The 12,504-nt window shown below is 46.8% G+C and overlaps 1 protein-coding gene across 21 annotated transcripts in view; it reads left to right on the forward strand.

Annotated features, from left to right (window-relative positions):
* LRRFIP2 (LRR binding FLII interacting protein 2) overlaps nt 1–12,504 on the forward strand; it is a 105,708-nt gene that overhangs the window by 89,375 nt on the left and 3,829 nt on the right. For all 21 annotated transcript variants that reach the window (XM_061586792.1, XM_061586796.1, XM_061586807.1 and 18 more), the window contains 2 exons: nt 4,026–4,105; nt 4,923–5,027. In XM_061586792.1, coding sequence (XP_061442776.1) covers nt 4,026–4,105; nt 4,923–5,027 — 185 coding nt within the window. The remainder of the gene's footprint in view (nt 1–4,025; nt 4,106–4,922; nt 5,028–12,504) is intronic.

Consider the following 12,504-nt stretch of genomic DNA (forward strand, 5'->3'; position numbering starts at 1 on the left):
TTCCTTCCGTTCTAACCAGCCGTTTCGAGGAACGCGGCCAGGAGGACGAGGCCGCGACTTCAGATCCTATGATTCCAACGCATTCAGGGGCTCCTGGAACCGACGCCCCCAGGGCAGAGGTCAGTACCAAGGGCGCAGGGGCAACTCATCGTCCTCATATAAGGGAGGCCCTCACCTACGCAAGTAGTCTTAACGCCCTCCCCATAGGTGGCAGATTACTTAATTTTGGAGATCGATGGCTGCGCCTTACTACGGTCTCCTGGATCAGGGACCTTTTCAGTTATGGCTATGCCATAGAGTTCTGGGCAACCCCATCAGACAGATTCCATCCGTCCCCTTGCCCAAGGGCACCAGCCAGGCACAACATCATGCAGACAGCTATCCACCACCTCTTGGACATAGCGGCGATAGAGCCAGTTCCCACAACTGAGAGGTCGGAAAGGGTGTACTCCCTCCTATTTGCTGTCCCAAAACGAGATTTATCATGGAGGGCGGTATTGGACCTCAAGTTTGTCAACTGTTTTGTAACATATCGCAGGTTCAAAATGGAATCACTCCATTCCATTACGGAGAGTCTGCATGAAGGAGACTTCCTGGCTTCTATCGACCTTAAGAAAGCGTATCTCCATGTGCCCATTTGTATAGCTCACAGGAAGTTTCTTCGGTTTGCTTTTGGCCACCAGCACTTTCAATATAGAGCGATGCCATTCGGCCTCTCCTCTGCTCCAAGAGTGTTTACCAAGGTGCTACTCATCCTAGTGGCTTACCTCCGGACCCAAGGGGTTCATATCTACCCATATCTGGATGATCTGTTAATACGGGCCAAGTCTGAGGAGCTGGCTCATCATCACTTAATGATCACCCTCAATGTTTTGCAGGCCTACGGCTGGCTTGTCAACTTCGACAAAAGCCATCTCCAACCAACCCAACGCCTACTACATCTAGGGGCAATGTTGGACACCCTGCAGGCAATGGTCTTCTTGGCTCCAGATCGCATCACTGCCATCACAAACATCGCAAGGTCCCTGATGCAACAAACATCCGCAGACGTCATGCTTCTTGCCAGAACGCTCGGGATGTTTATTTCTACCATCCACATTGTGCCATGGGCTCGAGCACACACTCGACACCTTCAATGGACTCTGTTGCCGTTTAAACAGGACATTGCCAGCACCAACCATCGCAAAGTTCGTTTGAGCCCCGCACTGCGCCTCTCCTTCCGCTGGTGGACCAAGGTTCAACACCTCTCCAAGGGCACGTCGTTCAGAGAACCCCGCAGAACCGTTGTAACCACAGATGCCAGCCTCATCGGTTGGGGAGCCCACTGCAACTCCCAGTACGTTCAGGGGGTTTGGTCCACCGCGGAGCAAACTCAAAGCATCAACTGGCTGGAGCTAAAGGCTGTCCACTTAGCTCTACGTCATTTTCAGTCTCTGTTCCCTTTGGACCATGTGCTCATTCGAACAGACAACACGTGTGTAAAATCACATTTGAACAGACAAGGGGGCACCAGGTCTTGTCCCCTGCAGGACTTAGCCTCCCTCATTTTTGTCTGGGCAGAACAACATCTACAATCCCTGAAAGCAGAACATCTCAGAGGGATTTGGAATGTGACAGCAGACTTGCTCAGCAGACAACAGGTATTTCCGGGAGAATGGAAACTTCATCCAGCCATTTTCCATCGTCTCCAGTCTCGGTTCGGCGCCCTCTCAGTCGACCAGTTTGCTTCCAGTCGCAATTGCCAGCTTCCCAGGTACTTTGCCCGATACCTGGACTCAACAGCAGAAGCAGTGGATGCTCTGACAACACCGTGGCCAGACGGCCTATTGTACGCCTTTCCTCCCATACCATTGTTAGCCAAAACCTTGAGGAAGGCGCGAACTGAGAGGGCACAGCTGGTTCTGATAGCACCATTTTGGCCACGCCGACCGTGGTTTTCAGATCTTCTGGCAATGTCAATGATGGATCCTTGGACACTTCCAGTCAGGCCAGACCTTCTATCCCAGGGTCCAGTACTGCATCAGGACCCTACTTGGCTCAATCTAACAGCGTGGCGTTTGAACGGGGACATTTGAGGTCAGCTGGTCTGTCTGACGCAGTGATTGGTATTATTTTGGCCTCGAGAAGACCATCTACCACTCGTATTTATCAACATACCTGGGTGGCTTTCTCCAAGTGGTGTCAGTCCCACCACCAGGATCCATCCCAAGCCACTGTGCATCAGGTGCTGCAATTTCTTCATAGCGGCTTTATGATGGGACTTCGACCCAACACTCTACGTCGACATGCGTCCACTCTGTCGTCCATTCTCTCAGTGTCCTTTCCTGGAGATCATATTTCCTCACATCCGTTCATCAAACGCTTTTTGAGGGGAGTCGCCCTACGCTCTCCGCCTGTTGTCCATCGGTTCCCTTCATGGAGTTTGCCGAAGGTTCTGCAGGCTTTGCAACGCCCTCCGTTTGAACCCATCAGGTCTGTGCCCCTACATATGCTGTCCTTCAAGGTCTTGTTTCTGATCGCAATCACATCTGCCAGACGCGTTTCGGAGTTGGGCGCATTGTCTTCTGCTCGACACCTTTGCGTCTTCCATAAGGACTCTGACGCTTCTTTCGGCAGACGAGTGTTGCAACAGGTTCTTAATAAGGATTAACATGTGGGTGGTCCCTCCCTGTATGGGCTGCTGTGGTACATCCCGCTGTGATGGCCGGACTCATAGGGAAAATGGACCATTGGTCTCACCTGAAGGGTGATTTTCCTATGAGTACGGACATCACGACCCTCCCAGTTGGAGGATGACTATATATTTTTTATATATATTTTATATATATTACTGTTACGCTATTATATTTAAATTTAAGAGTGAAGTCAAGACTTCTAGTTCTGTTATACCGCTATGTTGCAGTCATGTTACTATGCATGGTACTATTGTGTTATTTTCCTGCTGCCAGGCCGGTTGGCCTTGTTCTTGTATCTTTATATATTTCTCCTTAGACTCGCTGCGAATGAACTGGAGAGTGGGAGGGGCCTGATGCCCCTAGTCTTGACTTCAAAGACATTCTTGCCTTCGCACGATAGGTGGAGCTAACACCCGCTGTGATGTCCGTACTCATAGGAAAATCACCCTTCAGGTGAGACCAATGGTCCATTTGAAAATGTTTATTTGTATTTGAAAACTTTGTTCGTTTCCATCTTACATTAGGAAACATCTCTTATAATTTTACTATGCACTTTGTCCCTGAATCTATAGTTGCCTTAAATGAGGTAGGGGTCATAGACTGGAGATCTGCAGTGTCAGAAACAGAGTCAGAAGGCTCAATGCAGACAAAAATTGGTGACATGTTCTGTTTCACGATAGTACCAGCGAGAAATCCCAGTCATTCCCTTTGAAAACAATATCCTTCCTATTTATGCCTTTAAACAAGCCTTTAAATATCATGGCTAAGATATGATTTATGAAATAACCTTCCAGGTTTAAATACTATAAAAATGTATAGTTTAATGTCCAAACAAAAGTGTAGCCTGTCATAACTTTTCTCAGATCAGGTCAGCTAACTTAAAGAAGTTGACCCTTCTTGAGGATTGTTTCTCCCCCAAGCCCTACAGCAAGTGAGGACAAACATGGCACCATAGTAAAGCATCTTTTTTGTTATCTAAGTTCATACTTCAAGAATATTTAATTTTTATTGGACTAAATCTTTTTGAATCACCAAACCATCACCACACTAAAAATAAGAAGTCCATTATCCAGGGATGTTGTATTTTGTGTTTCAATAAAACCATTGGCTAAAACTGTTCAGTTCTGCAACTCTGGAAGACTTAGAGGTATAGAAATATGTAGAAAATACCATTCTCTCCTCAAAGATTCCTATAACAGGTGCTCTCCTTCCCTCAGATTTACAGGTAAGCCTAGAAATTCCTTTCTTTTTTAATCAAAGGAACTACCAATATAATCTTCAGTGATGTTTTGATTTAAATGTAAATGTTCAGTTTACAGCCCTTTAAATATGCAATTTTCTTGTGTTTAGGAGATGCCAACAGACAAATAAGTGAATTCAAATTTAAACTTTCAAAAGCAGAACAAGACATAACTACTCTGGAACAAAATGTAGGTACTTTTAAGATATTGGTATATATATTCCCAAACTTTTATAGATACCACATACAAGTGCTCTGCTCTTCCATAGTAGGCTGCAGAACCAACTTGATGTCATAATTCATTGGGTCTATTGCCAGTGCGGAAATCCTTTCGTCATACAGTCAGGCATATGATTCTCAAGGCTTCATGCTCCCATCGAGCAACTATCCCTGAAATCAAATGTCATTCTTCAGAAGAACTATTAAGTGTATGCATGAGTTGTTGGATGTGAACTTTGCAAGAAAAGAACTATTTACATTCCAAGTTAAAAAAAGGGAGAACACAACTACCTCATGGTTAAAAGTCTAGGAATAATGCATCTGAAAAAGTGTGGGGTCCAGGTACAGATTTTAAAAATAGTGCTTGATAGCGTTGATTCCTGCTTCACAGTTCACTTAAATTCATTGGTGTCCTGTGAGATTCTGAGGCATTATCTCACTCAGCACATACTTGCCACATGTTTTAAAGTAGGCTTAATATTCTGGCATGTTTGGACACAATGGGAAGTTATAGTTTAACTGAAGGCTTCCTACTTTGTTCACTGGCTCATGTAAAAGAGGAGTGAAACAGCTGTATGTGGGGCAACTAGGGTTTGTTCAAAATTTGGTTGATAAAGCTGAGATGTAATAGCCTGAATACAGAAACATGAATTGGTTGCTTGAAGGAAGGCAGTAAAGAAAGGTAACGTTTCATGCCCTTTTAGTGCTACATAAGGGAAGGCCACAGATAAAGTGAGTACTTATGGGATCATAAGCGAATTGTTATTTAAACCTATTTGGTCTTTTAGGTTGTAAGACTTGAGGGACAAGTAGTAAGATATAAAACTGCTGCAGAGAACGCAGAAAAAGTAGAAGATGAACTCAAAGCAGAAAAGAGAAAACTTCAGCGAGAGGTAATTGCCTTTTTCATTCAGTGCAACCAAATCATAAGAATTTAAATATAAGAAATTGTAATTAATTTAACATTTAAAGGTGGGTTGAGTTATATTTATACCAAAGCCTTAGAAATGTTCTGCCAGCAAAGTGTTGCTTTGTGTGCTTCCGGTAAGAGGAATTGTGAGCATAGAGAGCCACATTTTTGACATGGAGCTAGTTCTGTTGCAATTTTTAAAAGCTCAAGGGTAGTGAGCACGGGTGTAGTCATCCAGGGTTGTGGATCCCTTATATTTTTGGGGAGCAGGTTCTCAATGTACAAGCCGATCACCATGAAGGGGGAGCGTGTTAGCCACTGACAAGAGTCTTCTCATTCGGCTAACATGCATCCGTGTCCATTCATGCTGATTGGAGCCAATCAGAGTGAAAGGAGGTGAGTCAATCATTAAGGCCCTGCAGGAGAAAGAAAGCATCGCCCCAAGGGAAGGAGAGGCTGCTGCTGCTACTGTGGGACCACCATCTCCACCACCCTTCCCTGAGGGACTTCTGCCTGGCAGGACCAGGCCCCAGGTACCCAGCCAGCCAGGACTGATTCTTACCACCTGTCCCTCTTTGGAGGGATACATAAGCCAGCTGGCTGAGGTGGCCTGGGAGACCCAGGCCCTGCAGGAGAAAGAAACCATCGCCCAAGGGAAGGAGAGGCTGCTGCTGCTGTGCTGCTGCTTTCTTTTCTTTCTTTTTTTTTTTTTTTTTGTTGGTGTGTTGATGCAATTTGAGATGAATGGGTGCCTGATTATATTAATGTATGTCTGAGCGAGTGTGTATGTTTATATGCTGTATATATGGCTGTATATATGGCTGTTTTTATACGTTTAATTGTTGTATATTTTAGTTGTATTATGTGCTTCGGAGAGAGTTTTATCCATCAGGCGGGGAGACTTGAGGGGGCCCCAATTGCCGTAGTGACGGGCAAAGGAAGGTATGGCGCTGTGAGAAGGACGTGGCGGGTAAGGGGAACGCGGTCCAGACATGTTGTGGCTGTGCCTTGTTCCAGTCCTTCCCACACCCGCAAGGTCGTTGGTAGTCCTATCAGCCAACTCTCAGATCTCCAGTTGCTGTTATTAAATGCCAGATCGGTATATAATAAAACCTCCCTCGTCCATGATTTGATTGTGGATGAGGCAGCCGATCTGGCATGTATAACCGAGACCTGGGTGGGTGAGCAGGGAGGAGTTGGTCTCTCTCAGCTCTGCCCACCGGGGTACTTGGTTCAGCATCATGGTAGATCTGAGGGTCGGGGAGGTGGGGTTGCTGTCGTCTATAAGAGTTCCATCTCACTCACCAAGCACCATGTTCATTCAGTTACTGGCCTGGAGTGTTTGCACCTTGTGTTGGGCCAGAGGGACAGGCTGGGAATCCTTTTGGTGTACCGCCCACCTTGCTGCCCAATGGCTTCCCTAACTGAGCTGGCGGAAGTGGTCTCGGATATATTGTTGAGGTCCCCCAGACTAATAGTACTGGGGGATTTCAACATTCATGCCGAGACCACTTTGTCTGGCGCGGCTCAGGACTTCATGGCTTCCATGACAGCCATGGGGCTGTCTCAATATGTTAGTGGTCCAACACATGTATCGGGGCACACTCTAGACCTTGTTTTTGCTACTGAGCATGGGGAAAGTGATCTGGATGTGGGGAGTTTTACAACACTCCCTTTGTCATGGACAGACCACTGCTTGCTGAAGTTTAGACTTTCAGTAACCTCTTCCCTCTGCAAGGGTGGGGGACTTATTAAAATGGTCCGCCCCCGGAGACTAATGGATCCTGAAGGTTTTTAAAGGGCTCTGGGGGATTTTCCGGCTGATAGGACTGGCGCTCCTGCTGAAGCCCTGGTCGCTCTGTGGAATACGGAGATGACCCGGGCTGTAAACACGATCGCTCCTGCACGCCCTCTCCTGTGTAGAGCTCATACAGCTCCATGGTATACTCCGGAGCTGAGAGCGATGAAGCAAGATAGGAGGAGGCTTAAGCGGAAATGGAGACGAACTCCCGACGGATACAATTATGCGCTGGTTAGTGCTTCGACTAAGCTCTATGTAGGAGCAGTGAAGGCAGCTAAAAAACATCATTTTGCTGCCACTATTAAATCATCTCTTTGCCGCCCAGCGGAGCTCTTTCGAGTTGTCCGGGGGCTTCTCTATTCAAACCCTCCGGACACGGTGGAATCATCGGAGGCCCGCTGTAATCAGTTTGCCGATCACTTCCAGAATAAGATCTCATGTATCCGCCAGGACCTAGACTCTCAAGTTATAGCAGTAGATCCTAGTGAGATGTCCGGAGCACAGTCTTGTCCTGTTTTGTTGGATGAGCTTCAGTTGGTTCAACTCGAGGACGTGGACAAGGTGCTTGGACAGGTACGTGCAACCACTTCGGTACTGGATCCTTGCCCCTCCTGGCTGATAAAAACTAGTAGGAATGGAACAGGTAGCTGGGCCAAGGAAGTGATAAATGCCTCTTTACGAGAGGGAGTGGTCCCGGGCTGTCTGAAAGAGGCAGTGGTGAGACCACTCCTGAAAAAGCCTTCCTTGGACCCAGACAATTTTAACAGCTACAGGCCAGTGGCGAATGTTCCATTCCTGGGCAAGGTCTTGGAACGGGTGGTTGCTGGCCAGCTCCAGGCGCTATTGGATGAAACTGATTATCTAGATCCATTTCAATCGGGTTTTAGGCCCGGTTTTGGCACTGAGACAGCCTTGGTCACCCTGTACGATGACCTATGTCGGGAAAGAGACAGAGGGAGTGTAACTCTGTTGATTCTCCTTGATCTCTCAGCGGCTTTTGATACCATCGACCATGGTATCCTTCTGGAGAGGCTCGCGGAGTTGGGAGTTGGAGGTACTGCTTGGCAGTGGTTCCGCTCCTACTTGGCGGGTCGTCTCCAGAAGGTAGTGCTTGGGGAACATTGCTCGACACCGCGGGCTCTCCAATATGGGGTCCCGCAGGGGTCAGTTTTGTCCCCCCTGCTTTTTAATATCTACATGAAGCCGTTGGGAGAGGTCATCAGGAGTTTTGGAGTGCGTGACGCGCAGCTCTACTTCTCTTCATCTTCTTCAGGTGAGGCTGTCGATTTGCTGAACCGTTGCCTGGCCGTGACAATGGACTGGATGAGAGTTAACAAACTGAAGCTCAATCCAGACAAGACTGAGATGCTGTTGGTGGACAGGTTCTCTGATCGGATGGTGGATATATACCCTGTCCTGGACGGGGTTACACTCCCCCTAAAGGACCGGGTTCGTAGTCTGGGAGTCTTTTTAGACTCTTCCCTCTCACTTGAGGCTCAAGTAGCCTCGGTGGTTAGGAATGCGTTTTACCAACTTCGGTTAGTAGCCCAGCTACGTCCCTATTTGAGTAAAGAGGACCTTATATCAGTGGTGCATGCTCTGGTAACCTCACGTTTGGATTACTGTAATGCGCTTTACGTAGGGCTACCTTTGAAGACAGTTCAGAAGCTACAACTAGTGCAAAATGCGGCGGCCAGATTGCTGACAAGGACCAAGCGGTCCGAGCATATAACACCTGTTCTGGCCAGCTTGCACTGGTTGCCAATATGTTTCCGGGCTAGATTCAAAGTGTTGGTATTAACCTATAAAGCCTTATACGGTGCGGGACCACGATACCTTGCGGAACGCCTCTTCCGATATGAACCGGCCCGTGCACTACGTTCTGCTACGAAGGCCCTCCTCCGGGTTCCAACTCACAGGGAGGCCCGGAGGGTGATGACAAGATCTAGGGCCTTCTCAGTGGTGGCCCCCGAACTATGGAACAGTCTCCCTGAGGAAGTACGCCTGGCGCCGACTCTGCTCTCCTTCCGGCGCCAGGTCAAAACCTTCCTATTCTCTGAAGCATTTTAAGTTACACTGATTTAATTTTAAAAATGTTTATTGTGTTGGATTGTTGCTTGTATTTTAGTATTGTTTTGTTATTTATTGTATTTTTATGCTGTTTTATGTTCACCGCCCAGAGAGCTATTGCTAGTCGGGCGGTATATAAATTTAATAAATAATAATAATAATAAATAATAATAAGAAGTCTCTTCTCAGTAGCTAACACATGCCTCCCTTTTCATGCTGATTGGTTCCTCGCCTAGATTAAGAAGTGAGCTTCATGGTAAAGTACCTTGGTCTCCCAATTCCTAGTCTCACACTTGGCTTAATTTCATAATTCTTAAAATCAAAAGGTTTCTGGCAACATTCAGCCCTCAGCAAGAGAGATGGTGGGGGAGCCTATGTACACAACAGCTTTCTGGTTCTATAATTCTGTAATTGCAGAAGAGACAGTGAATCCTGGGGGTTGGGCTTTGAGGGTGTGAGTGTAATGTGAGTATCATGAAGGGACTCTGCACTTCTGAATTTGTCACAGCACTACTGGCAGTGAGACATTATATAGGAGGGGATTTCTTTCGCTGTTGTACTGCATTTCTCCTGTGTGTAGGAAGTAAGACTCTATTCCTGCTTCTCTTGTGTGAAGAAGACAGGACAGCAGACTGCTTTAACACTTAGATAGGAATTGCACCTCCTGCCTCAGTGGATAAGGGTATTCTGAGATGGGTTACTCCTTCCACTTACTCCACAAGGCACTAATTAAACTTGTGGGAGGATATACCACCCAGTTCTGGTCCTACTCACTCGGCAGTAACAAGATTCTCAGAGCTCTGTGCTTGTTTGCTTTTTTATCGGACTGGTTATTTTATACCCTTGCTGCCTTGCATAAGATTGTTAAGATGGGTAGGGACCCCGAAGATTGCTTAATCTTATGATACCTAAGTTGATGACTTCACTTATATTTGCAGTCAGGACTGCTCATCTCAGCTTTAATTAATTGGCTTAGAGTCTTAAATGTTTGTCAGCTTTGGCTATGCTCTGTTGATTTTGTTTAGAAAGCGTCCTTTTGTGCCCGTCTTCTGCTACTAGCATGTAAATACCCAAGTAAAAAGCCAGCAAGGTGGGCTACTGCTGCAGTATATGAAGCTATAACACCGAATGTAACTGAGGTTATGCTGAGAAAAGCAAATGGCCCAGTTCCAAATCTAGGAAGACATGACCGCATCAGAGGGAGCAATCTTAACAGAAAAGCCTAGGAGATATTGAGGTGGACAATACTCCCAGGAACCACAACTTGGGAAGCTTCCCACATTCTATTTGGCCTGGGGTGTGTATGAATGCTCCTCCAGACTTGGAATAACACACACGGCCTGCATGAGCAGTACTTCTAGCTCTGTGGAGGAGGACTATGTCAACTTGCAAGCTAGCCCTCTGCTGTTTCAGCTTGAATACCAATTGGAGAGGCAGAGATTTTTATGGCTGAAAAATGCTGCACTTGCCATTTCAGAGTTTTTTAGAGTATCTTAGAGGATGAAACAGCTAGAATGGCAGGCTTCTGTCCTGTGGGTGTGCTCTTGGTGCAATGAATTCCTGGCTCTCCGGGAACGACTTCATTTCCTTGAGGCCAAGGTGGCTGACCTGGAAAAGCTGAGAGAGGCAGAGAGGTGTGTGGAGGAGGCCTTCAGGGACGTTATAGCTGTGTCCCACTCCAAGGACGATAGCTCTCCTGCTGTCATGGAGAACTATGGTCTCGGGGAAGGAGAGCATCCAGCTGAGAAAGAGGGAAACAATCCCTTAGAAGGGACCCATTCCTTGGGGGATGAGCAGCTATCCTCTCGTACCAAGGATATATGTCCAGGGGATGGAGGGATCCTTGTAGTGGGCAATTCGATCATTAGGAATATAGACAGTGGGGTGTGTGATGGGCGTGTAGACCGCAAGGTGATTTGCCTGCCTGGTGTGAAGGCTGAGGATATCGCCCGTTGTTTAGATAGTTTGGTAGACAGTGCTGGGGAGGAGTCAGTGGTCGTGGTGCACGTTGGCACCAACGACATGGCAAAATGCAGCCGTGAGGTCCTGGAAGCAAAATTTAGGTTGCTAGGTAGGATGCTGAAAGCCAGGACCGCCAAGGTGGCTTTTTCTGAAATGCTAGTGGTTCCACGCACAGGACCAGCCAGCCAGGCACAGCTTTGTAGTCTCAATGCGTGGATGAGACAATGGTGTCGGGAGGAGGGGTTTGGATTTGTTAGGCACTGGGGAACATTTTGGGACAAGCCGGGCCTGTACAAAAGGGACAGGCTCCACTTGAACCAGAATGGAACCAGACTGCTGGCACTTAAAATTAAAAAGGTGGTAGAGCAGCTTTTAAACTGACTGAGGGGGGAAACCCGACAGGAGCTGAGGAAGGTCCGGTTCGGAATAAACCTCCCCCCTGGGATAAAGACCAAAGAAATGATGAAATTTTAAAAGGGGTAGGCCTAGAAGTACGCATTGTGAGAGCAGGGGCAAAGGATATCAATTCAGAAGGGCAAAATTACCACAGGCCTAACCACAAGTGCCAAAGACACTTGAAGAGAGATACTGCTTACAAGTGCCTGTACGCTAATGCTAGGAGCCTCCGAACCAAGATGGGAGAACTGGAGTGCTTGGTCTTAGAGGAGAGCATTGATATAGTGAGCATAACGGAGACCTGGTGGAATGGAGAAAACCAGTGGGATACAGTTATCCCTGGATATAAACTATATCGGAAGGACAGGGAAGGACGTATTGGTGGTGGTGTCGCTCTATACGTGAAAGAAGGCATTGAATCCAGCAAGCTCGAAACCCCAAAAGAGGCAGACTCCTCCACAGAATCGTTGTGGGTGGTGATACCGTGCCCCAGGAGGGATTTAATGCTGGGAATGATCTATCGTCCCCCTGATCAAAATGCTCAGGGAGACCTGGAGATATGAAATTGAGGAAGCATCCAAACTAGGAAATGTGGTAGTAATGGGTGACTTCAACTACCCGGACATAGACTGGCCGCATATGTGTTCCAGTCACGACAAAGAAGCAAAATTTCTAGATATTCTAATGACTATGCCCTAGACCAGTTGGTCATGGAACCGACCAGAGGGACGGCAACCCTGGACTTAATCCTCAGTGGGGACTGGGACCTGGTGCGAGATGTAAGTGTTGTCGAACCGATTGGGAGCAGTGACCATAGTGCTATTAAATTAAACATACATGTAGATGGCCAATTGCCAAGAAAATCCAACACGGTCACATTTGACTTCAAAAGAGGAAACATTACAAAAATGAGGGGATTGATAAAAAAAAGCTGAAAAACAAAGTCGAGAGGGTCACATCACTCGAAAATGCTTGGAAGTTGTTTAAAAACACTATATTAGAAGCGCAACTGGAGTGCATACCGCAGATCAGAAAAGGTACCACCAGGGCCAAAAAGATGCCAGCATGGTTAACGAGAAAAGTCAAGGAAGCTCTTAGAGGCAAAAAGTCTTCCTTCAGAAAATGGAAGTCTTGTCCGAACGAGGAAAATTAAAAGGAACACAAACTCTGGCAAAAGAAATGCAAGAAGACAATAAGGGATGCTAAAAAAGAACATTGCTAAGAACATAAA

This window comes from Rhineura floridana, chromosome 10, assembly GCF_030035675.1.
Source record: "Rhineura floridana isolate rRhiFlo1 chromosome 10, rRhiFlo1.hap2, whole genome shotgun sequence".
In the NCBI taxonomy this organism is placed as follows: Eukaryota; Metazoa; Chordata; class Lepidosauria; order Squamata; family Rhineuridae; genus Rhineura; species Rhineura floridana.